Genomic DNA, 27,129 nt, shown 5'->3' with positions numbered 1-27,129 from the left:
AGCTGTAGTCCCCATTTAACAGTTTGTATGTGTGGGTAAAGCTGAAGTCCCCATTTAACAGTTTGTATGTGTGGGTAAAGCTGTAGTCCCCATTTAACAGTTTGTATGTGTGGGTAAAGCTGTAGTCCCCATTTAACAGTTTGTATGTGTGGGTAAAGCTGTAGTCCCCATTTAACAGTTTGTATGTGTGGGTAAAGCTGTAGTCCCCATTTAACAGTTTGTATGTGTGGGTAAAGCTGTAGTCCCCATTTAACAGTTTGTATGTGTGGGTAAAGCTGTAGTCCCCATTTAACAGTTTGTATGTGTGGGTAAAGCTGTAGTCCCCATTTAACAGTTTGTATGTGTGGGTAAAGCTGTAGTCCCCATTTAACAGTTTGTATGTGTGGGTAAAGCTGTAGTCCCCATTTAACAGTTTGTATGTGTGGGTAAAGCTGTAGTCCCCATTTAACAGTTTGTATGTGTGGGTAAAGCTGAAGCCCCCATTTAACAGTTTGTATGTGTGGGTAAAGCTGTAGTCCCCATTTAACAGTTTGTATGTGTGGGTAAAGCTGTAGTCCCCATTTAACAGTTTGTATGTGTGGGTAAAGCTGTAGTCCCCATTTAACAGTTTGTATGTGTGGGTAAAGCTGTAGTCCCCATTTAACAGTTTGTATGTGTGGGTAAAGCTGTAGTCCCCATTTAACAGTTTGTATGTGTGGGTAAAGCTGAAGTCCCCATTTAACAGTTTGTATGTGTGGGTAAAGCTGAAGTCCCCATTTAACAGTTTGTATGTGTGGGTAAAGCTGAAGTCCCCATTTAACAGTTTGTATGTGTGGGTAAAGCTGTAGTCCCCATTTAACAGTTTGTATGTGTGGGTAAAGCTGAAGTCCCCATTTAACAGTTTGTATGTGTGGGTAAAGCTGTAGTCCCCGTTTAACAGTTTGTATGTGTGGGTAAAGCTGTAGTCCCCGTTTAACAGTTTGTATGTGTGGGTAAAGCTGTAGTCCCCATTTAACAGTTTGTATGTGTGGGTAAAGCTGAAGTCCCCATTTAACAGTTTGTATGTGTGGGTAAAGCTGAAGTCCCCATTTAACAGTTTGTATGTGTGGGTAAAGCTGAAGTCCCCATTTAACAGTTTGTATGTGTGGGTAAAGCTGAAGTCCCCATTTAACAGTTTGTATGTGTGGGTAAAGCTGTAGTCCCCATTTAACAGTTTGTATGTGTGGGTAAAGCTGTAGTCCCCATTTAACAGTTTGTATGTGTGGGTAAAGCTGAAGTCCCCATTTAACAGTTTATATGTGTGGGTAAAGCTGTAGTCCCCATTTAACAGTTTGTATGTGTGGGTAAAGCTGAAGCCCCCATTTAACAGTTTGTATGTGTGGGTAAAGCTGAAGTCCCCATTTAACAGTTTGTATGTGTGGGTAAAGCTGAAGTCCCCATTTAACAGTTTGTATGTGTGGGTAAAGCTGAAGTCCCCATTTAACAGTTTGTATGTGTGGGTAAAGCTGTAGTCCCCATTTAACAGTTTGTATGTGTGGGTAAAGCTGTAGTCCCCATTTAACAGTTTGCATGTGTGGGTAAAGCTGTAGTCCCCATTTAACAGTTTGTATGTGTGGGTAAAGCTGAAGTCCCCATTTAACAGTTTGTATGTGTGGGTAAAGCTGAAGCCCCCATTTAACAGTTTGTATGTGTGGGTAAAGCTGAAGTCCCCATTTAACAGTTTGTATGTGTGGGTAAAGCTGTAGTCCCCATTTAACAGTTTGTATGTGTGGGTAAAGCTGAAGCCCCCATTTAACAGTTTGTATGTGTGGGTAAAGCTGTAGTCCCCATTTAACAGTTTGTATGTGTGGGTAAAGCTGAAGTCCCCATTTAACAGTTTGTATGTGTGGGTAAAGCTGTAGTCCCCATTTAACAGTTTGTATGTGTGGGTAAAGCTGAAGTCCCCATTTAACAGTTTGTATGTGTGGGTAAAGCTGAAGTCCCCATTTAACAGTTTGTATGTGTGGGTAAAGCTGAAGTCCCCATTTAACAGTTTGTATGTGTGGGTAAAGCTGTAGTCCCCATTTAACAGTTTGTATGTGTGGGTAAAGCTGAAGTCCCCATTTAACAGTTTGTATGTGTGGGTAAAGCTGAAGTCCCCATTTAACAGTTTGTATGTGTGGGTAAAGCTGAAGTCCCCATTTAACAGTTTGTATGTGTGGGTAAAGCTGAAGTCCCCATTTAACAGTTTGTATGTGTGGGTAAAGCTGAAGTCCCCATTTAACAGTTTGTATGTGTGGGTAAAGCTGTAGTCCCCATTTAACAGTTTGTATGTGTGGGTAAAGCTGAAGTCCCCATTTAACAGTTTGTATGTGTGGGTAAAGCTGAAGTCCCCATTTAACAGTTTGTATGTGTGGGTAAAGCTGAAGTCCCCATTTAACAGTTTGTATGTGTGGGTAAAGCTGAAGTCCCCGTTTAACAGTTTGTATGTGTGGGTAAAGCTGAAGCCCCCATTTTTCCTAGAAGCCTGTAAGTATGTGCTCACCCTGAAGGGACTGTCCGGTATGTTGACCCCGCCCCAGGACACCATGAGGGTGTGTTTGAGGGGTTTCTTGGGGGTGTAACTGCAGGTGTACATTCCATTACCGTTATCCTTCACCTGAACATCTACTGGGGTTCCCTCACCATCCTAGAGAGAGACAGAGAGAGAGAGAGACCCTTAGTGCCCTCACCATCCTAGAGAGAGAGAGAGAGAGAGAGACCCTTAGTACCCTCACCATCCTAGAGAGAGAGAGAGACCCTTAGTACCCTCACCATCCTAGAGAGAGACAGACCCTTAGTACCCTCACCATCCTAGAGAGAGAGAGAAACCCTTAGTACCCTCACCATCCTAGAGAGAGACCCTTAGTACCCTCACCATCCTAGAGAGAGAGAGAGACCCTAGTACCCTCACCATCCTAGAGAGAGAGACCCTTAGTACCCTCACCATCCTAGAGAGAGAGACCATTAGTACCCTCACCATCCTAGAGAGAGAGAGAGACCCTTAGTACCCTCACCATCCTAGAGAGAGAGACCCTTAGTACCCTCACCATCCTAGAGAGAGAGAGACCCTTAGTACCCTCACCAGCCTAGAGAGAGAGAGAGAGAGAGAGACCCTTAGTACCCTCACCATCCTAGAGAGAGAGAGAGAGACCCTTAGGACCCGCACCATCCTAGAGAGAAAGAGAGAGACCCTTAGTACCCTCACCATCCTAGAGAGAGAGAGAGAGAGAGACTTAGTACCCTCACCATACTAGAGAGAGAGAGAGAGAGAGAGAGACCCTTAGTACCCTCACCATCCTAGAGAGAGAGACCCTTAGTACCCTCACCTCTCTAGAGAGAGAGAGAGACCCTTAGTGCCCTCACCATCCTAGAGAGAGATTCTTAGTGCCCTCACCATCCTAGAGAGAGAGAGTATCTTAATGCCCTCACCATCCTAGAGAGAGATCCTTAGTACCCTCACCATCCTAGAGAGAGAGAGTCTCTTAGTGCCCTCACCATCCTAGAGAGAGAGATACAGACCCTTAGTACCCTCACCATCCTAGAGAGAGAGAGAGAGACAGACTCTTAGTGTCATCACCATCCTAGAGAGAGAGAGAGAGACCCTTAGTGTCATCACCATCCTAGAGAGAGAGAGAGAGACCCTTAGTGTCATCACCATCCTAGAGAGAGAGAGAGAGACCCTTAGTGTCATCACCATCCTAGAGAGAGAGAGACAGACCCTTAGTGTCATCACCATCCTAGAGAGAGAGAGAGAGAGAGAGAGAGAGAGAGAGACCCTTAGTACCCTCACCATACTAGAGAGAGAGAGAGAGAGAGAGAGAGAGAGACCCTTAGTACCCTCACCATCCTAGAGAGAGAGACCCTTAGTACCCTCACCTCTCTAGAGAGAGAGAGACTCTTAGTGCCCTCACCATCCTAGAGAGAGATTCTTAGTGCCCTCACCATCCTAGAGAGAGATCCTTAGTACCCTCACCATCCTAGAGAGAGAGAGTCTCTTAGTGCCCTCACCATCCTAGAGAGAGAACGAGAGACAGACCCTTAGTACCCTCACCATCCTAGAGAGAGAGATACAGACCCTTAGTACCCTCACCATCCTAGAGAGAGATCCTTAGTACCCTCACCATCCTAGAGAGAGAGAGAGACCCTAGTACCCTCACCATCCTAGAGAGAGAGACCCTTAGTACCCTCACCATCCTAGAGAGAGAGAGAACATTAGTACCCTCACCATCCTAGAGAGAGAGAGAGAGACCCTTAGTACCCTCACCATCCTAGAGAGAGAGACCCTTAGTACCCTCACCATCCTAGAGAGAGAGACCCTTAGTACCCTCACCATCCTAGAGAGAGAGAGAGAGAGAGACCCTTAGTACCCTCACCATCCTAGAGAGAGAGAGAGACCCTTAGGACCCGTACCATCCTAGAGAGAGAGAGAGAGACCCTTAGTACCCTCACCATCCTAGAGCGAGAGAGATACAGACCCTTAGTACCCTCACCATCCTAGAGAGAGATCCTTAGTACCCTCACCATCCTAGAGAGAGAGAGAGACCCTAGTACCCTCACCATCCTAGAGAGAGAGACCCTTAGTACCCTCACCATCCTAGAGAGAGAGAGACCCTTAGTACCCTCACCATCCTAGAGAGAGAGAGAGACCCTTAGTACCCTCACCATCCTAGAGAGAGAGACCCTTAGTACCCTCACCATCCTAGAGAGAGAGACCCTTAGTACCCTCACCATCCTAGAGAGAGAGAGAGAGACCCTTAGGACCCGTACCATCCTAGAGAGAGAGAGAGAGACCCTTAGTACCCTCACCATCCTAGAGAGAGAGAGAGGGAGACCCTTAGTACCCTCACCATACTAGAGAGAGAGAGAGAGAGACCCTTAGTACCCTCACCATCCTAGAGAGAGAGACCCTTAGTACCCTCACCTCTCTAGAGAGAGAGAGACCCTTAGTGCCCTCACCATCCTAGAGAGAGATTCTTAGTGCCCTCACCATCCTAGAGAGAGAGAATATCTTAGTGCCCTCACCATCCTAGAGAGAGATCCTTAGTACCCTCACCATCCTAGAGAGAGAACGAGAGACAGACCCTTAGTACCCTCACCATCCTAGAGAGAGAGATACAGACCCTTAGTACCCTCACCATCCTAGAGAGAGAGAGAGACACAGACTCTTATTGTCATCACCATCCTGGAGAGAGAGAGAGAGACCCTTAGTGTCATCACCATCCTAGAGAGAGAGAGAGAGAGACCCTTAGTGTCATCACCATCCTAGAGAGAGAGAGAGAGAGACCCTTAGTGTCATCACCATCCTAGAGAGAGAGAGACAGACCCTTAGTGTCATCACCATCCTAGAGAGAGAGAGAGAGAGAGAGAGAGAGAGAGAGAGAGAGAGAGAGAGAGAGAGGGAGAGAGAGAGAGAGATTGACCCTTAGTGTCATGGCTAAAAAGGCTGTGCCTCGTTCGTCAGTCCTGGTTTCATAATGAACTGGTCCTTCGAGCCGAAAATTAGGGTGAGTTTAGAGGGGAGGGGGGCAAAGCAAGCATCAAACAGGAAGCTCACCCCACAAAGCACACTGTAAGATCACATAGCTTTTATTGGGTTTGGACGTTAATGTGAAATAACTGTCATGAATACTGCATGGAGTAGCTATAGTAGGACAGCATGGAGTAGCTATAGTAGGACAGCATGGAGTAGCTTCAGTAGAACAGCATGGAGTAGCTATAGTAGGACAGTATGGAGTAGCTATAGTAGGACAGCATGGAGTAGCTATAATAGGACAGCATGGAGTAGCTATAGTAGGACAGCATGGAGTAGCTATAGTAGGACAGTATGGAGTAGCTAGAGTAGGACAGCATGGAGTAGCTATAGTAGGACAGCATGGAGTAGCTATAGTAGGACAGCATGGAGTAGCTATAGTAGGACAGCATGGAGTAGCTTCAGTAGAACAGTATGGAGTAGCTATAGTAGGACAGAATGGAGTAGCTACAGTAGAACAGCAAAGAGTAGCTATAGTAGGACAGCATGGAGTAGCTACAGTAGAACAGCATAGAGTAGCTATAGTAGGACAGCGTGTATCTAACCTGCTGTCCCAGTGTATCTAACCTGCTGTCCCAGTGTATCTAACCTGCTGTCCCAGTGTATCTAACCTGCTGTCCTGCTGTCCTGCTGTCCCAGTGTTTCTAACCTGCTGTCCTGATGTCAAAGTGTATCTAACCTGCTGTCCTGCTGTCCCAGTGTATCTAACCTGCTGTCCTGCTGTCCCAGTGTATCTAACCTGCTGTCCTGCTGTCCCAGTGTATCTAACCTGCTGTCCTGCTGTCCCAGTGTATCTAACCTGCTGTCCTGCTGTCCCAGTGTATCTAACCTGCTGTCCCAGTGTATCTAACCTGCTGTGTTGCTGTCCCAGTGTATCTAACCTGCTGTCCTGCTGTCCCAGTGTAGCTAACCTGCTGTCCTGCTGTCCCAGTGTATCTAACCTGCTGTCCTGCTGTCCCAGTGTATCTAACCTGCTGTCCTGCTGTCCCAGTGTATCTAACCTGCTGTCCTGCTGTCCCAGTGTATCGAACCTGCTGTCCCAGTGTATTTAACCTGCTGTCCCAGTGTATCTAACCTGCTGTCCCAGTGTATCTAACCTGCTGTCCCAGTGTATCTAACCTGCTGTCCTGCTGTCCCAGTGTATCTAACCTGCTGTCCCAGTGTATCTAACCTGCTGTCCTGCTGTCCCAGTGTATCTAACCTGCTGTCCTGCTGTCCCAGTGTATCTAAACTGCTGTCCCAGTGTATCTAACCTGCTGTCCTGCTCTCCCAGTGTATCTAACCTGCTGTTCCAGTGTATCTAACCTGCTGTCCCAGTGTATCTAACCTGCTGTCCCAGTGTATCTAACCTGCTGTCCTGCTGTTCCAGTGTATCTAACCTGCTGTCCCAGTGTATCTAACCTGCTGTCCCAGTGTATCTAACCTGCTATCCTGCTGTCCCAGTGTATCTAACCTGCTGTCCCGGTGTATCTAACCTGCTGTCCTGCTGTCCCAGTGTATCTAACCTGCCGTCCTGCTGTCCCAGTGTATCTAAACGGCTGTCCCAGTGTATCTAACCTGCTGTCCCAGTGTATCTAACCTGCTGTCCTGCTGTCCCAGTGTATCTAACCTGCCGTCCTGCTGTCCCAGTGTATCTAAACTGCTGTCCCAGTGTATCTAACCTGCTGTCCCAGTGTATCTAACCTGCTGTCCCAGTGTATCTAACCTGCTGTCCTGCTGTCCCAGTGTATCTAACCTGCTGTCCCAGTGTATCTAACCTGCTGTCCTGCTGTCCCAGTGTATCTAACCTGCTGTCCTGCTGTCCCAGTGTATCGAACCTGCTGTCCCAGTGTATTTAACCTGCTGTCCCAGTGTATCTAACCTGCTGTCCCAGTGTATCTAACCTGCTGTCCCAGTGTATCTAACCTGCTGTCCTGCTGTCCCAGTGTATCTAACCTGCTGTCCCAGTGTATCTAACCTGCTGTCCTGCTGTCCCAGTGTATCTAACCTGCTGTCCTGCTGTCCCAGTGTATCTAAACTGCTGTCCCAGTGTATCTAACCTGCTGTGTTGCTGTCCCAGTGTATCTAACCTGCTGTCCTGCTGTCCCAGTGTAGCTAACCTGCTGTCCTGCTGTCCCAGTGTATCTAACCTGCTGTCCTGCTGTCCCAGTGTATCTAACCTGCTGTCCTGCTGTCCCAGTGTATCTAACCTGCTGTCCTGCTGTCCCAGTGTATCGAACCTGCTGTCCCAGTGTATTTAACCTGCTGTCCCAGTGTATCTAACCTGCTGTCCCAGTGTATCTAACCTGCTGTCCCAGTGTATCTAACCTGCTGTCCTGCTGTCCCAGTGTATCTAACCTGCTGTCCCAGTGTATCTAACCTGCTGTCCTGCTGTCCCAGTGTATCTAACCTGCTGTCCTGCTGTCCCAGTGTATCTAAACTGCTGTCCCAGTGTATCTAACCTGCTGTCCTGCTCTCCCAGTGTATCTAACCTGCTGTTCCAGTGTATCTAACCTGCTGTCCCAGTGTATCTAACCTGCTGTCCCAGTGTATCTAACCTGCTGTCCTGCTGTTCCAGTGTATCTAACCTGCTGTCCCAGTGTATCTAACCTGCTGTCCCAGTGTATCTAACCTGCTATCCTGCTGTCCCAGTGTATCTAACCTGCTGTCCCGGTGTATCTAACCTGCTGTCCTGCTGTCCCAGTGTATCTAACCTGCCGTCCTGCTGTCCCAGTGTATCTAAACGGCTGTCCCAGTGTATCTAACCTGCTGTCCCAGTGTATCTAACCTGCTGTCCTGCTGTCCCAGTGTATCTAACCTGCCGTCCTGCTGTCCCAGTGTATCTAAACTGCTGTCCCAGTGTATCTAACCTGCTGTCCCAGTGTATCTAACCTGCTGTCCCAGTGTATCTAACCTGCTGTCCTGCTGTCCCAGTGTATCTAACCTGCTGTCCCAGTGTATCTAACCTGCTGTCCTGCTGTCCCAGTGTATCTAACCTGCTGTCCTGCTGTCCCAGTGTATCGAACCTGCTGTCCCAGTGTATTTAACCTGCTGTCCCAGTGTATCTAACCTGCTGTCCCAGTGTATCTAACCTGCTGTCCCAGTGTATCTAACCTGCTGTCCTGCTGTCCCAGTGTATCTAACCTGCTGTCCCAGTGTATCTAACCTGCTGTCCTGCTGTCCCAGTGTATCTAACCTGCTGTCCTGCTGTCCCAGTGTATCTAAACTGCTGTCCCAGTGTATCTAACCTGCTGTCCTGCTCTCCCAGTGTATCTAACCTGCTGTTCCAGTGTATCTAACCTGCTGTCCCAGTGTATCTAACCTGCTGTCCCAGTGTATCTAACCTGCTGTCCCAGTGTATCTAACCTGCTGTCCCAGTGTATCTAACCTGCTATCCTGCTGTCCCAGTGTATCTAACCTGCTGTCCCGGTGTATCTAACCTGCTGTCCTGCTGTCCCAGTGTATCTAACCTGCCGTCCTGCTGTCCCAGTGTATCTAAACGGCTGTCCCAGTGTATCTAACCTGCTGTCCCAGTGTATCTAACCTGCTGTCCTGCTGTCCCAGTGTATCTAACCTGCCGTCCTGCTGTCCCAGTGTATCTAAACTGCTGTCCCAGTGTATCTAACCTGCTGTCCCAGTGTATCTAACCTGCTGTCTCAGTGTATCTAACCTGCTGTCCTGCTGTCCCAGTGTATCTAACCTGCTGTCCTGCTGTCCCAGTGTATCTAAACTGCTGTTCCAGTGTATCTAACCTGCTGTCCCAGTGTATCTAACCTGCTGTCCCGGTGTATCTAACCTACGGTCCCAGTGTATCTAAACTGCTGTCCTGCTGTCACAGTGTATCTAACCTGCTGTCCCAGTGTTTCTAACCTGCTGTCCCAGTGTATCTAACCTGCTGTCCTGCTGTCCCAGTGTATCTAACCTGCTCTCCCAGTGTATCTAACCTACTGTCCCAGTGTATCTAACCTGCTGTCCTGCTGTCCCAGTGTATCTAAACTGCTGTCCCAGTGTATCTAACCTGCTGTCCTGCTGTGCCAGTGTATCTAACCTGCTGTCCCAGTGTATCTAACCTGCTGTCCTGCTGTCCCAGTGTATCTAAACTGCTGTCCCAGTGTATCTAACCTGCTGTCCCAGTGTATCTAACCTGCTGTCCCAGTGTATCTAACCTGCTGTCCTGCTGTCCCAGTGTATCTAACCTGCTGTCCCAGTGTATCTAACCTGCTGTCCGAGTGTATCTAACCTGCTGTCCTGCTGTCCCAGTGTTTCTAACCTGCTGTCCCAGTGTATTTAACCTGCTGTCCCAGTGTATCTAACCTGCTGTCCCAGTGTATCTAACCTGCTGTCCTGCTGTCCCAGTGTATCTAACCTGCTGTCCCAGTGTATCTAACCTGCTGTCCTGCTGTCCCAGTGTATCTAACTTGCCGTCCTGCTGTCCCAGTGTATCTAAACTGCTGTCCAAGTGTTTCTAACCTGCTGTCCCAGTGAATCTAACCTGCTGTACCAGTGTATCTAACCTGCTGTCCGAGTGTATCTAACTTGCTGTCCTGCTGTCCCAGTGTATCTAACCTGCTGTCCCAGTGTATCTAACCTGCTGTCCTGCTGTCCCAGTGTATCTAACCTGCCGTCCTGCTGTCCCAGTGTATCTAACCTGCTGTCCGAGTGTATCTAACTTGCTGTCCTGCTGTCCCAGTGTATCTAACCTGCTGTCCCAGTGTATCTAACCTGCTGTCTCAGTGTATCTAACCTGCTTTCCTGCTGTCCCAGTGTATCTAACCTGCTGTCCCAGTGTATCTAACCTGCTGTCCCAGTGTATCTAACCTGCTGTCCTGCTGTCCCAGAGTATCTAACCTGCTGTCCCAGTGTATCTAACCTACGGTCCCAGTGTATCTAAACTGCTGTCCTGCTGTCACAGTGTATCTATCCTGCTGTCCCAGTGTTTCTAACCTGCTGTCCCAGTGTATCTAACCTGCTGTCCTGCTGTCCCAGTGTATCTAACCTGCTGTCCCAGTGTATCTAACCTGCTGTCCTAGTGTATCTAACCTGCTGTCTTGCTGTCCCAGTGTATCTAAACTGCTGTCCCAGTGTATCTAACCTGCTGTCCTGCTGTCCCAGTGTATCTAACCTGCTGTCCCAGTGTATCTAACCTGCTGTCCTGCTGTCCCAGTGTATCTAAACTGCTGTCCCAGTGTATCTAACCTGCTGTCCCAGTGTATCTAAACTGCTGTCCCAGTGTATCTAACCTGCTGTCCTGCTGTCCCAGTGTATCTAACCTGCTGTCCCAGTGTATCTAACCTGCTGTCTCAGTGTATCTAAACTGTTGTCCCAATGTATCGAACCTGCTGTCCCAGTGTATCTAACCTGTTGTCCCAGTGTATCTAACCTGCTGTCCTGCTGTCCCAGTGTATCTAACCTGCTGTCCCAGTGTATCTAACCTGCTGTCCCAGTGTATCTAACCTGCTGTCCTGCTGTCCCAGTGTATCTAACCTGCTGTCCCAGTGTATCTAACCTGCTGTCCCAGTGTATCTAACCTGCTGTCCCAGTGTATCTAACCTGCTGTCCTGCTGTCCCAGTGTATCTAACCTGCTGTCCCAGTGTATCTAACCTGCTGTCCCAGTGTATCTAACCTGCTGTCTCAGTGTATCTAACCTGCTTTCCTGCTGTCCCAGTGTATCTAACCTGCTGTCCCAGTTTATCTAACCTGCTGTCCCAGTGTATCTAACCTGCTGTCCTGCTGTCCCAGTGTATCTAACCTGCTGTCCCAGTGTATCTAACCTACGGTCCCAGTGTATCTAAACTGCTGTCCTGCTGTCACAGTGTATCTAACCTGCTGTCCCAGTGTTTCTAACCTGCTGTCCCAGTGTATCTAACCTGCTGTCCTGCTGTCCCATTGTATCTAACCTGCTGTCCTAGTGTATCTAACCTGCTGTCCTGCTGTCCCAGTGTATCTAAACTGCTGTCCCAGTGTATCTAACCTGCTGTCCTGCTGTCCCAGTGTATCTAACCTGCTGTCCCAGTGTATCTAACCTGCTGTCCTGCTCTCCCAGTGTATCTAAACTGCTGTCCCAGTGTATCTAACCTGCTGTCCCAGTGTATCTAAACTGCTGTCCCAGTGTATCTAACCTGCTGTCCTGCTGTCCCAGTGTATCTAACCTGCTGTCCCAGTGTATCTAACCTGCTGTCTCAGTGTATCTAAACTGCTGTCCCAGTGTATCTAACCTGCTGTCTTGCTGTCCCAGTGTATCTACCTGCTGTCCCAGTGTATCTAACCTGCTGTCCCAGTGTATCTAACCTGTTGTCCTGCTGTCCCAGTGTTTCTAACCTGCTGTCCCAGTGTATCTAACCTGCTGTCCCAGTGTATCTAACCTGCTGTCCCAGTGTATCTAACCTGCTGTCCCAGTGTATCTAACCTGCTGTCCTGCTGTCCCAGTGTATCTAACCTGCTGTCCCAGTGTATCTAACCTGCTGTCCTGCTGTCCCAGTGTATCTAACCTGCTGTCCCAGTGAATCCAACCTGCTGTCCCAGTGTATCTAACCTGCCGTCCTGCTGTCCCAGTGTATCTAAACTGCTGTCCCAGTTTATCTAACCTGCTGTCCTGCTGTCCCAGTGTATCTAACCTGCTGTCCCAGTGTATCTAACCTGCTGTCCTGCTGTCCCAGTGTATCTAAACTGCTGTCCCAGTGTATCTAACCTGCTGTCCCAGTGTATCTAAACTGCTGTCCCAGTGTATCTAACCTGCTTTCCTGCTGTCCCAGTGTATCTAACCTGCTGTCCCAGTGTATCTAACCTGCTGTCCCAGTGTATCTAACCTGCTGTCCTGCTGTCCCAGTGTATCTAAACTGCTGTCCCAGTGTATCTAACCTGCTGTCCTGCTGTCCCAGTGTTTCTAATCTGCTGTCCTGCTGTCCCAGTGTTTCTAACCTGCTGTCCTGCTGTCCCAGTGTATCTAACCTGCTGTCCCAGTGTATCTAACCTGCTGTCCCAGTGTATCTAACCTGCTGTCCTGCTGTCCCAGTGGTTCTAACCTGCTGTCCCAGTGTATCTAACCTGCTGTCCCAGTGTATCTAACCTGCTGTCCCAGTGTATCTAACCTGCTGTCCCAGTGTATCTAACCTGCTGTCCCAATTTACCAATTGCCAACTGAAAATATGTTTTTGGCTCAGTGCACACAAATGGTTGTGTCATGCCTCCTCTGAATAGGATATCAACATTTCTCCTTTTTGTGTAATTAGGAAACATCTTGAGGATCTCTTCAATGTATCAAATACAAATGAAAGATGTATTGTCACTCCGGACAGGTGAGATTTGTTGTTCCCTGATCCCCGCGCAGGTACAGGTACATACCCACCATCGTCATCATCAAATGGAAGTGTTATTTGTCACATACACCGGACAGGTGCAGTGAAAGGTGTCGTGTTACAGGGTCAGCCATAGTAGTACAGCGCCCCTGGAGCAAATCAGGTTTAAGTGCCTTGCTGAAGGGCACATCGACAGACGTTTCACCTTGTCAGCTCGAGCATTCGAACCAGCGACTTTCCAGATGTTCGAAATAGGATATTATAGAAGACAGAAACGCATGAAGTGTAACCCTAATATAGTGTCCCACGTGTTCTGAATTCACCCTAATAACCCTAATATAGTGTCCCACTTGTTCTGAATTCACCCTAATAACCCTAATATAGTGTCCCACTTGTTCTTAATTCACCCTAATAACCCTAATATAGTGTCCCACTTGTTCTGAATTCACCCTAATAACCCTAATATAGTGTCCCTCTTGTTCTGAATTCACCCTAATAACCCTAATATAGTGTCCCACGTGTTCTGAATTCACCCTAATAACCCTAATATAGTGTCCCACTTGTTCTGAATTCACCCTAATAACCCTAATATAGTGTCCCACTTGTTCTTAATTCACCCTAATAACCCTAATATAGTGTCCCACTTGTTCTGAATTCACCCTAATAACCCTAATATAGTGTCCCTCTTGTTCTGAATTCACCCTAATAACCCTAATATAGTGTCCCACGTGTTCTGAATTCACCCTAATAACCCTAATATAGTGTCCCACGTGTTCTGAATTCACCGTAATATCCCTAATATAGTGTCCCAAGTGTTCTGAATTCACCCTAATAACCCTAATATAATGTCCCACGTGTTCTGAATTCACCCTAATAACCCTAATATAGTGTCCCACTTGTTCTGAATTCACCCTAATAACCCTAATATAGTGTCCCACTTGTTCTGAATTCACCCTAATAACCCTAATATAGTGTCCCACTTGTTCTGAATTCACCCTAATAACCCTAATATAGTGTCCCACTTGTTCTGAATTCACCCTAATAACCCTAATATAGTGTCCCACTTGTTCTGAATTCACCCTAATAACCCTAATATAGTGTCCCTCTTGTTCTGAATTCACCCTAATAACCCTAATATAGTGTCCCTCTTGTTCTGAATTCACCCTAATAACCCTAATATAGTGTCCCTCTTGTTCTGAATTCACCCTAATAACTCTAATATAGTGTCCCACTTGTTCTGAATTCACCCTAATAACCCTAATATAGTGTCCCACGTGTTCTGAATTCACCCTAATAACCCTAATATCGTGTCCCACTTGTTCTGAATTCACCCTAATAACCCTAATATAGTGTCCCACTTGTTCTGAATTCACCCTAATAACCCTAATATAGTGTCCCACTTGTTCTGAATTCACCCTAATAACCCTAATATAGTGTCCCACTTGTTCTGAATTCACCCTAATAACCCTAATATAGTGTCCCACTTGTTCTGAATTCACCCTAATAACCCTAATATAGTGTCCCACTTGTTCTGAATTCACCCTAATAACCCTAATATAGTGTCCCACTTGTTCTGAATTCACCCTAATAACCCTAATATAGTGTCCCACTTGTTCTGAATTCACCCTAATAACCCTAATATAGTGTCCCACTTGTTCTGAATTCACCCTAATAACCCTAATAAAGTGTCCCTCTTGTTCTGAATTCACCTTAATATCCCAAACCCTAATATATGTCCAGTATAAACTTGACAGAGTACTCAGGATCATAATTTCAGTTTGCGCGGAGAATGTAAGGTATACATTAAGCTTGTGGCTACTTGGCACACGTACCTGTGCCAGGATCTTGAGAGGGGCTTTGCCTCCTAGTTTGGCGTCGACGGTGAACTCAGTCCGTTTCCCCACAGCTAGACCACTACTCTGTAGGCCTGGACCATACACGTTCACCTACACACACACACACACACACACACACACACACACACACACACACACACACACACACACACACACACACGCAAAGTCACACAAACACACACACACACGCGCACACACACACACACACACACACACACACACACACACATCATTAAACACAATCAGAGGGTTACCAGTTCCAATCCCGGGTCTGACAGGGAAAATCTGGTGGGATTTGTCAGAAAAAGAATGACTGCTGGTGTCAAATCATAGATGCCCTGGAGCAAGGCACCTCTACCACTGCTCCAGGGAGCAAGGCACCTCTACCACTGCTACAGGGAGCAAGGCACCTCTACCACTGCTACAGGGAGCAAGGCACCTCTACCACTGCTACAGGGAGCAAGGCACCTCTACCACTGCTACAGGGAGCAAGGCACCTCTACCACTGCTCCAGGGAGCAAGGCACCTCTACCACTGCTACAGGGAGCAAGGCACCTCTACCACTGCTACAGGGAGCAAGGCACCTCTACCACTGCTACAGGGAGCAAGGCACCTCTACCACTGCTACAGGGAGCAAGGCACCTCTACCACTGCTACAGGGAGCAAGGCACCTCTACCACTGCTACAGGGAGCAAGGCACCTCTACCACTGCTACAGGGAGCAAGGCACCTCTACCACTGCTACAGGGAGCTACACTGTTGCTCACCATGTTTCAACCGTATCATGGACAACAAAGTAATCTACACACACACGTACCTTATCAGGGTAGTAGTCCTTGTATAGAGCAGTGATTTAACATACCTTATCAGGGTAGTAGTCCTTGTTTAGAGCAGTGATTTAACATACCTTATCAGGGTAGAGGTCCTTGTTTAGAGCAGTGATTTAACATACCTTATCAGGGTAGAAGTCCTTGTTCGGAGCAGCAGTGATTTCAGCCATGAAGGGAGAGTGCTGGATGTCCTCGTTGTTACAGAGCACATGCACCGCATACTCTCCTGCTTCCATTGGCCAGTACCGCACGTCAGATGACCCGTCGCCCTTATCATCACACTCGACCTTCGCCTGGGACGGACCCTCCACCGAGAAACCTGGACACACACACCTTCTGATCAGGACACACACCTTCTGATCACGACACACACCTTCTGATCAGGACACACACCTTCTGATCAGGACACACACCTTCTGATCAGGACACACACCTTCTGATCAGAACACACACCTTCTGATCAGGACACACACCTTCTGATCAGAACACACACCTTCTGATCAGAACACACACCTTCTGATCAGAACACACACACACGCCTTCTGATCAGAACACACACCTTCTGATCAGAACACACACCTTCTGATCAGAACACACACACACACCTTCTGATCAGGACACACACCTGATCAGAACACACACACACACACCTTCTGATCAGAACACACACACACACACACACCTTCTGATCAGAACACACAGCTTCTGATCAGAACACACACAAACACCTTCTGATCAGGACACACACCTTCTGATCAGAACACACACACACACCTTCTGATCAGAACACACACCTTCTGATCAGAACACACACACACACCTTCTGATCAGAACACACACACACGCCTTCTGATCAGGACACACACCTTCTGATCAGAACACACACCTTCTGATCAGAACACACACACACACCTTCTGATCAGGACACACACCTGATCAGAACACACACACACACACACACCTTCTGATCAGAACACACACACACGCCTTCTGATCAGAACACACACCTTCTGATCAGAACACACACCTTCTGATCAGAACACACACACACACCTTCTGATCAGGACACACACCTTCTGATCAGAACACACACACACACCTTCTGATCAGAACACACACCTTCTGATCAGAACACACACACACACCTTCTGATCAGAACACACACACACGCCTTCTGATCAGGACACACACCTTCTGATCAGAACACACACCTTCTGATCCGAACACACACCTTCTGATCAGGACACATACCTTCTGATCAGAACACACACCTTCTGATCCGAACACACACACACACCTTCTGATCAGGACACACACCTTCTGATCAGGACACACACCTTCTGATCAGAACACACACCTTCTGATCAGAACACACACCTTCTGATCAGAACACACACACACACCTTCTGATCAGAACACACACACACGCCTTCTGATCAGAACACACACCTTCTGATCAGAACACACACCTTCTGATCAGAACACACACACACACCTTCTGATCAGGACACACACCTGATCAGAACACACACACACACACACACCTTCTGATCAGAACACACACACACACACACACCTTCTGATCAGGACACACACCTTCTGATCAGAACACACACACACACCTTCTGATCAGGACACACACCTTCTGATCAGGACACATACCTTCTGATCAGAACACACACCTTCTGATCAGAACACACACACACACACACACCTTCTGATCAGAACACACACCTTCTGATCAGGACACACACCTTCTGATCAGGACACACACCTTCTGACCAGGACACACAGGGTCTGTGTGTGTGTGTGTGTGTGTGTGTGTACTTACCCAGTGTTCCCACATTGTCTCCGACGGCCTCGACCACGAAGTCGGCAGATTTACCCATAATGCCGGTCTCCAGGCCAGGCCCCCAGGCACGCACATTCTGTGGCCCTGCCTCCGAACCAATCTTCACCTCCAACGGGCTACAACCCGGAAGTGACATCATCAGTCAGCGACAGCATTACAGCATCATCAGTCAGCGACAGCATTACAGCATCATCAGTCAGCGACAGCATTACAGCATCATCAGTCAGCGACAGCATTACAGCATCATCAGTCAGCGACAGCATTATCAGTCAGCGACAGCATTACAGCATCATCAGTCAGCGACAGCATTACAGCATCATCAGTCAGCGACAGCATTACAGCATCATCAGTCAGCGACAGCATTAAAGCATCATCAGTCAGCGACAGCATTACAGCAGTCTTTATTTATTCGGTTGTGGACCAAAAAAGCTATTTGAAAGATGATAGCAGCTATTTAGAAGACTGTGATATGTGGTTGAATGAACTACCTTAGTTGAATGAACTGACTTAGTTGAATGAACTACCTTAGTTGAATGAACTACCCCAGTTGAATGAACTACCTTAGTTGAATTAACTACCTTAGTTGAATGAACTGACTTAGTTGAATGAACTACCTTAGTTGAATGAACTGACTTAGTTGAATGAACTGACTTAGTTGAATGAACTGACTTAGTTGAATGAACTACCTTAGTTGAATGAACTGACTTAGTTGAATGAACTGACTTAGTTGAATGAACTAACTTAGTTGAATGAACTAACTTAGTTGAATGAACTACCCCAGTTGAATGAACTGACTTAGTTGAATGAACTACCCCAGTTGAATGAACTGACTTAGTTGAATGAACTGACTTAGTTGAATGAACTACCTTAGTTGAACGAACTGACTTAGTTGAATGAACTACCTTAGTTGAATGAACTACCCCAGTTGAATGAACTGACTTAGTTGAATGAACTGACTTAGTTGAATGAACTGACTTAGTTGAATGAACTACCCCAGTTGAATGAACTGACTTAGTTGAATGAACTGACTTAGTTGAATGAACTACCTTAGTTGAATGAACTGACTTAGTTGAATGAACTACCCCAGTTGAATGAACTGACTTAGTTGAATGAACTAACTTAGTTGAATGAACTGACTTAGTTGAATGAACTACCTTAGTTGAATGAACTGACTTAGTTGAATGAACTGACTTAGTTGAATGAACTACCTTAGTTGAACGAACTGACTTAGTTGAATGAACTACCTTAGTTGAATGAACTGACTTAGTTGAATGAACTAACTTAGTTGAATGAACTGACTTAGTTGAATGAACTACCTTAGTTGAATGAACTGACTTAGTTGAATGAACTGACTTAGTTGAATGAACTGACTTAGTTGTTCTGGATAAGAGACAGGTAAATTACTGTATAATGTAAAGTGACAAGAAAAAGTATGTGAACCCTTTGGAATTACCTGGACTTCTAATACAATAATGTGTGTTTATTAGTTTAAGCAGACAGTGTTCGTCTGTTGTTGTGACTTAGATGAAGATGAAGTTACCTGGGGAGGATGTGTGTTACCTGGGGGGATCTGTGTTACCTGGGGGAATGTGTTCTGTGTGTTACCTGGGGAGAATGCGTGGTACCTGGGGGGATGTGTGTTACCTGGGGGGGATGTGTGTTACCTGGGGGGATCTGTGTTACCTGGGGGGATGTGTTCTGTGTGTTACCTGGGGAGGATGTGTGTTACCTGGGGGGATCTGTGTTACCTGGGGGGATGTGTGTTACCTGGAGGGATGTGTGTTACCTGGGGGGATCTGTGTTACCTGGGGGGATCTGTGTTACCTGGGGGGGTGTGTGTTACCTGGGGGGGATGTGTGTTACCTGGGGAGGATGTGTGTTACCTGGGGAGGATGTGTGTTACCTGGGGGGATCTGTGTTACCTGGGGGGATGTGTGTTACCTGGGGGGGATGTGTGTTACCTGGGGGGATGTGTGTTACCTGGGGGGGATGTGTGTTACCTGGGGAGGATGTGTGTTACCTGGGGGGATCTGTGTTACCTGGGGGGATGTGTTCTGTGTGTTACCTGGGGAGAATGTTACCTGGGGGGATCTGTGTTACCTGGGGGGGATGTGTGTTACCTGGGGGGATGTGTGTTACCTGGGGGGGATGTGTTCTGTGTGTTACCTGGGGGGATGTGTGTTACCTGGGGCATCTGTGTTACCTGGGGGGATGTGTTCTGTGTGTTACCTGGGGAGGATGTGTGTTACCTGGGGGGATGTGTGTTACCTGGGGGGATGTGTGTTACCTGGGGGGATCTGTGTTACCTGGTGGGATGTGTTCTGTGTGTTAACTGGGGAGGATGCGTGGTACCTGGGGGGATGTGTGTTACCTAGGGGGGATGTGTTCTGTGTGTTACCTGGGGGTATGGGTGTTACCTGGGGGGATCTGTGTTACCTGAGGGGATGTGTTCTGTGTGTTACCTGGGGAGGATGCGTGGTACCTGGGGGGGATGTCTGTTACCTGGGGGGGATTTGTTCTGTGTGTTACCTGGGGAGGATGTGTGTTACCTGGGGGGATGTGTTCTGTGTGTTACCTGGGGGGATGTGTTACCTGGGGGGATGTGTGTTACCTGGGGGGGGGGGGTTGTTACCTGTGTGGATGTGTGTTACCTGTCGGGATGTTTTGTGTGTGTTACCTGGGGGGGGTTACCTGGGGAGATGTGTGTTACCCTGGGGAGATGTGTTACCCTGGGGGGACGTGTGTTACCTGGGGGATGTATTGTGTGTGATACCTGGGGGGGACGTGTGTTACCTGGGGGATGCATTGTGTGTGTTCCCTGGGGGGGACGTGTGTTACCTGGGGGATGTATTGTGTGTGATACCTGGGGGGACGTGTGTTACCTGGGGGATGTATTGTGTGTGTTACCTGCTGAGGATGTGTTGTCCTCCCCAGGTTATCATTATACTGTATGTACCGGGGGTGGTGGGGTAGTACTCAAACCCAAACACTCCATCTCCAACATCCTTCCTCTTACATGGCTCCTCCAGGCCCTCTGCACACACACAGAGAGAGAGAGAGAGAGAGAGAGAGAGAGAGAGAGAGAGAGAGAGAGAGAGAGAGAGAGAGAGAGAGAGAGAGAGAGAGAGAGAGAGAGAGAGAGAGAGAGAGAGAGAGAGAGAGAGAGAGAGAGAGAGAGAGAGAGAGAGAGAGAGAGAGATCTTTCAATGTTTGCAGAGCTGTTAGGTAAAAGCAATATGGTGGAAACTTTACCACTACACCGTGTATATCTATCCAGACCCTTCAGATCTGAACACAAGTAGTGTAAACAGCAAAAAGACTATGGGTAATGTAGTTTCTAAAGCAAAGAGACTGCTGGGTAGTGTAGTTTATAAAACAGAGAGCCTGCTGTACGGTGTCATTTATAAAAACAGAGAGGCTGCTGGGTAGTGTAGTTTATAAAACAGAGAGGCTGCTGGGTAGTGTAGTTTATTAAATATATAGGCTGCTGGTTAGTGGAGTAGACTCACTGGGGCCCTTGATGGTGACTTTGAGTTCTCCAGTCCCAGCTCCTTTAGTGAAGACTCTGAAGTCAGCTGTCTCTTTCACCCTGAGGCCTTTAGGCTGGAGACCACGCCCCTTAGCCCGAACCAGGCTGGGGTTACAAGCTGGAGAAGGGGTGGGCGGTGGGGGGGTTTAGAGTTTAATACATAGAATTGAACACATAGTTTGAATAGAAACTGAAGGATGAGGACAACAACTGCCAGGAGATCGAGAGAGAGAGACAGAGAGAGAGAGAGACGCAGAGAGAGAGACCAAGACAGAGAGAGAAAGAGAGAGAGAGAGAGAGAGGAGTAAACATATCATTGCCTCCTTTATCTGTCCTTATTTGTAACTTTATGTCCTTCTCCTCTCCTCCCATTCTTCTCCTCTCATCCTCCCTTCCCTCGCATCCCGAGTTTGTCTGTCTTTGACCCCCGCAGAAAGTGATGCATTATGTCCTCAGGAAGCAGAACGCTTAAATAAGGCCCCGCTTAATTATTGTCACACACCACAATGGGGTGCAATGTCTGTGTGTTTTGTGTGTATGTGTGTGTTTTGAGCAAGATGACACACCAGTCTGAGAGAGGATGAGTCACAAGGAATGGTATAAGACACACACAGAGAGAGAGAGAGAGAGAGAGAGAGAGAGAGAGAGAGAGAGAGAGTCTAGTTCCCAAGAGCGATCCCATGAAGTGAGGACAGTAAAAGGAAGAAGCTGCTCCCGAGAGAGAAGAGATACCATCCCTCCGTCTTTCTAGAAAGAGAGAGAGAGAGATCAGAGTAGAGAGAGAGAGAAAGAGAGATAGCAGGGGGAGAGACAGAGAGAGTGAGAAGAGACCAAGGAACACAGAATCATCCAGAGAGAAAGAGCAAGTGAATGAACAGTCAGACAGTAGAAAGGAGGAGAGGGAGAGAACATAACAAACAGACAGAAAAGTTGTGTAAACACCAGAAACGGAAACACTAGTAACAGAAACACGAGAAACAGAAACACTAGAAACAGAAACACTAGAAACGAAAACACTAGAAACAGAAACATAAATAATAGTAACAGAAACACTAGAGAGAGAAACAGAAACAATAGTAACAGAAACACGAGAAACAGAAACACTAGAGACATAAATACTAAAAACAGAAACACTAGAAACAGAAACACTAGAGTCAGAAACAGAAACAATAGTAACAGAAACACTAGAGAGAGAAACAGAAACAATAGTAACAGAAACACTAGAGTCAGAAACAGAAACAATAGTAACAGAAACACTAGAGAGAGAAACAGAAACAATAGTAACAGAAACACGAGAAACAGAAACACTAGAAACAGAAACACTAGAAACAGAAACACTAGAAACAAAAACACTAGAGTCAGAAACAGAAACAATAGTAACAGAAACACTAGAGAGAGAAACAGAAACAATAGTAACAGAAACACGAGAAACAGAAACACTAGAAACAGAAACACTAGAGTCAGAAACAGAAACAATAGTAACAGAAACACTAGAGAGAGAAACAGAAACAATAGTAACAGAAACACGAGAAACAGAAACACTAGAAACAGAAACACTAGAAACAGAAACACTAGAAACAAAAACACTAGAGACAGAAACACTAGAAACAGAAACACTAGAAAAACTAGAAACAGAAGCCCTAGAAACAGAAACACTAGAAACAGAAACCCTAGAAACAGAAACACTAGAAATACTAGAAACAGAAACACTGGAAACAGAAATCCCAGAAACAAAAACACTAGAAACAGTCACGCTAGCAACAGAAACAAAAATAAGAAGAAAAATAGACACAGAAACATCAGCAAAAAAATAGAAACAGAAACCCTAGAAACAGAAACAGAAACAATAGAAACAGAAACAATAGAAACAGAAACAATAGAAACAGAAACAATAGAAACAGAAACAATAGAAACAGAAACAATAGACACAGAAACACTGGAGACAGAAACACTGGAAACAGAAATCCCAGAAACAAAAACACTAGAAACAGTCACGCTAGCAACAGAAACAAAAATAAGAAGAAAAATAGACACAGAAACATCAGCAAAAAAATAGAAACAGAAACAATAGAAACAGAAACAGAAACAATAGAAACAGAAACAATAGAAACAGAAACAGAAACAATAGAAACAGAAACACTAGAGACAGAAACAGAAACAATAGAAACAGAAACACTAGAGACAGAAACAGAAACAATAGAAACAGAAACAGAAACAATAGAAACAGAAACACTACAAACAGAAAAAGAAACAATAGAAACAGAAACACTAGAGACAGAAACAGAAACAATAGAAACAGAAACAGAAACAATAGAAACAGAAACAATAGAAACAGAAACACTAGTCAGAAACATAAACAATAGAAACATAAACACTAGAAACAGAAACAGAAACAGAAACAATAGAAACAGAAACACTAGAAACAGAAACAGAAACAGAAACAATAGAAACAGAAACACTAGAAACAGAAACAATAGAAACAGAAACAGAAACAATAGAAACAGAAACACTAGAAACAGAAACAGAAACAGAAACAATAGAAACAGAAACACTAGAAACAGAAACAATAGAAACAGAAACAGAAACAATAGAAACAGAAACAATAGAAACAGAAACAGAAACAATAGAAACAGAAACACTAGAGACAGAAACAGAAACAATAGAAACAGAAACACTAGAGACAGAAACAGAAACAATAGAAACAGAAACAGAAACAATAGAAACAGAAACACTACAAACAGAAAAAGAAACAATAGAAACAGAAACACTAGAGACAGAAACAGAAACAATAGAAACAGAAACACTACAAACAGAAAAAGAAACAATAGAAACAGAAACACTAGAAACAGAAACAGAAACAATAGAAACAGAAACAATAGAAACAGAAACACTAGTCAGAAACATAAACAATAGAAACATAAACACTAGAAACAGAAACAGAAACAATAGAAACAGAAACACTAGAAACAGAAACAGAAACAGAAACAGAAACAATAGAAACAGAAACACTAGAAACAGAAACAATAGAAACAGAAACAGAAACAATAGAAACAGAAACAATATAAACAGAAACAATAGAAACAGAAACACTAGAAACAGAAACAGAAACAGAAACAATAGAAACAGAAACACTAGAAACAGAAACAGAAACAATAGAAACAGAAACAATATAAACAGAAACAGAAACAATAGAAACAGAAACAATAGAAACAGAAACAGAAACAATAGAAACAGAAACAATAGAAACAGAAACAATAGAAACAGAAACAATAGAAACAGAAACAATAGAAACAGAAACACTAGAAACAGAAACAGAAACCATAGAAACAGAAACAATAGAAACAGAAACAATAGAAACAGAAACACTAGAAACAGAAACAGAAACCATAGAAACAGAAACACCAGAAAGATAAACACTAGAGACAGAAACACTAGAGACAGAAACAGAAACAATAGAAACAGAAACAATAGAAACAGAAACAATAGAAACAGAAACACTAGAAACAGAAACAGAAACCATAGAAACAGAAACACCAGAAAGATAAACACTAGAGACAGAAACACTAGAGACAGAAAAAGAAACAACAGAAACACTAGAAACAGAAACACTAGAAGCAAAAACAATAGAAACAGAAACACTAGAAACACAAAAACAGGAACTATAGAATCAGAAACACTAGAAACAGAAACAATAGACACAGAAACACGAGAAACAGAAAAATAGGAACAATAGAAACAGAAACACTAGAAACAGAAGCACAAGAAAAACAAACACCAGAAACACAAAAGCTAGAAACAGAAACAATAAAAACAGAAGCAATAGAAATTAACTGGAAGTAGAAACAGAAACAGCAGAAACAGAAATAATAGAAACAGGAACACCACAGACACAAAGACTAGAAACAGAAAGAGTAGAAACAGAAATAATAGAAACAGGAACAGCACAGACAGAAAGACTAGAAACAGAAACAGTAGAAACAGAAAAACTAGAAAATGAAACACGAGAAACCCCAGAAACACAAACAGTAGAAACATAAACAGTAGAAACACAAACACTAGAATTGGAAACAGAAAAACTGTTTCTAATTTGGTTTCATGTGTTGCTATTTTGACAGTGAAGGGGTTCTTGCTGATCTGCCCCTCCCCTCCCCCTCCTGTCTCACCCTCTCCTATGTTGACAGCGAAGGGGCTCTTGCTGATTTGTCCTCCAGCGAAGGTAACGTAGATGGTGTGTGCCCCCTCCATGGTGGGTTTGTAGGTGCAGCAGTACAAACTGTTGCCCTTATCCTCTATCTGACACACCACCACGTCCTTCTTACCCGCTGGGTCCATGATCACCACCTCCACCTCTCCCACACCAGCACCTGGAGACAGGGAGAACCTTAGCACCTGGAGACAGGGAGAGCCTTAGCACCTGGAGACAGGGAGAGCCTTAGCACCTGGAGACAGGGATAACCTTAGCACCTGGAGACAGGGATAACCTTAGCACCTGGAGACAGGGAGAGCCTTAGCACCTGGAGACAGGGAGAGCCTTAGCACCTGGAGACAGAGAGAGCCTTAGCACCTGGAGACAGAGAGAGCCTTAGCACCATACCAATATACTGTATATATGTTGTTTTTGCCCTCAATTCGTTGAGGAATGGACTTTTCATCTACACTGATTGACATGGATTTAACAAGTGACATCAAGAAGGGATCATAGCTTTCACCTGGATTCACCTGGTCAGTCTATGTCATGGAAAGTGCAGGTGTTCCTAATGTTCTGTACACTCAGTGTTCACTCAATATATACACATAACACACGTAACACACAAACCAGCCAAAAGCGACAAATATACAGTCATCCTTACTAACTGAGCTGCCAGAGAGGAAGGAAACAGCTCAGCAATGTCAGCAAGAGACCAATGGTGATTTTAAAACAGTCCCAGAGTTCAATTGCTGAGAAAACAGTTGGTACCTGCGGTGTAGACGTCAAAGTATGTGGTCTTATTGGCGATGTTCCCGGCAGGTTCTAGTCCAGGTCCCTGGGCTGTAGCTTTACTGCTGTCTCCCTGAGCCATCCCCACATCCACCTCATAAGGAGACGTATTGATGTGTAGCCCCGCAAACAGCACCGTCACCTAGTAAAACACAGAGTTACTAAACAGCACCGTTACCTAGTAAAACACAGAGTTACCAAACAACACTTTCACCTGGTAATAATACACACTGTTACTAAACAACACCATCATCTAGTAAAACACAGAGTTACCAAACAACACCGTCATCTGGTAATAATACACACTGTTACTAAACAACACCATCATCTAGTAAAACACAGAGTTACCAAACAACACCGTCACCTGGTAATAAATATACTGTTACCAAACAACACCGTCACCTGGTAATAATACACACTGTTACTAAACAACACCGTCACCTAGTAATAATACACACTGTTACCAAACAACACCGTCACCTAGTAATAATACACACTGTTACCAAACAACACCGTCACCTGGTAATAATACACACTGTTACCAAACAACACCATCACCTGGTAATAATACACAATGTTACCAAACAACACCATCACCTGGTAATAATACACACTGTTACCAAACAACACCATCACCTGGTAATAATACACACTGTTACTAAACAACACCGTCACCTGGTAATAATACACACTGTTACTAAACAACACCATCACCTGGTAATAATACACACTGTTACCAAACAACACCATCACCTGGTAATAATACACACTGTTACCAAACAACACCGTCACCTGGTAATAATACACACTGTTACCAAACAACACCATCACCTGGTAATAATACACACTGTTACCAAACAACACCATCATCTAGTAAAACACAGAGTTACCAAACAACACCGTCACCTGGTAATAATACACACTGTTACCAAACAACACCATCACCTGGTAATAATACACACTGTTACCAAACAACACCATCACCTGGTAATAATACACCATGTTACCAAACAACACCGTCACCTGGTAATAATACACACTGTTACCAAACAACACCATCACCTGGTAATAGTACACACTGTTACCAAACAACACCATCACCTGGTAATAATACACACTGTTACCAAACAACACCGTCACCTGGTAATAATACACACTGTCACCAAACAACACCGTCACCTGGTAATAATACACAATGTTACCAAACAACACCGTCACCTGGTAATAATACACAGAATGTCATGTAGAGTTTGGGTTAAGGGGGATACCTAACAACATTA

At 45.4% G+C, this 27,129-nt stretch overlaps 1 protein-coding gene across 2 annotated transcripts in view; it reads right to left on the bottom strand.

Moving 5' to 3' along the window:
* Positions 1 to 27,129, bottom strand: part of LOC110516429 (filamin-A) — a 161,342-nt gene that overhangs the window by 88,594 nt on the left and 45,619 nt on the right. For both annotated transcript variants that reach the window (XM_090185605.1, XM_090185606.1), the window contains exons 7-14: positions 25,829 to 25,991; positions 25,035 to 25,235; positions 20,852 to 20,989; positions 20,250 to 20,376; positions 17,322 to 17,458; positions 15,613 to 15,809; positions 14,638 to 14,751; positions 2,504 to 2,647 (exon numbers count right to left, since the gene is read on the bottom strand). In XM_090185605.1, coding sequence (XP_090041731.1) covers positions 2,504 to 2,647; positions 14,638 to 14,751; positions 15,613 to 15,809; positions 17,322 to 17,458; positions 20,250 to 20,376; positions 20,852 to 20,989; positions 25,035 to 25,235; positions 25,829 to 25,991 — 1,221 coding nt within the window. The remainder of the gene's footprint in view (positions 1 to 2,503; positions 2,648 to 14,637; positions 14,752 to 15,612; positions 15,810 to 17,321; positions 17,459 to 20,249; positions 20,377 to 20,851; positions 20,990 to 25,034; positions 25,236 to 25,828; positions 25,992 to 27,129) is intronic.

Source organism: Oncorhynchus mykiss, chromosome 9 (genome assembly GCF_057628025.1).
Source record: "Oncorhynchus mykiss isolate SJ-2025 chromosome 9, ASM5762802v1, whole genome shotgun sequence".
Classification (NCBI taxonomy): Eukaryota; Metazoa; Chordata; class Actinopteri; order Salmoniformes; family Salmonidae; genus Oncorhynchus; species Oncorhynchus mykiss.
Note: the sequence above shows the minus strand (reverse complement) of the source record. Positions and strands in the feature narration are given on the sequence as shown.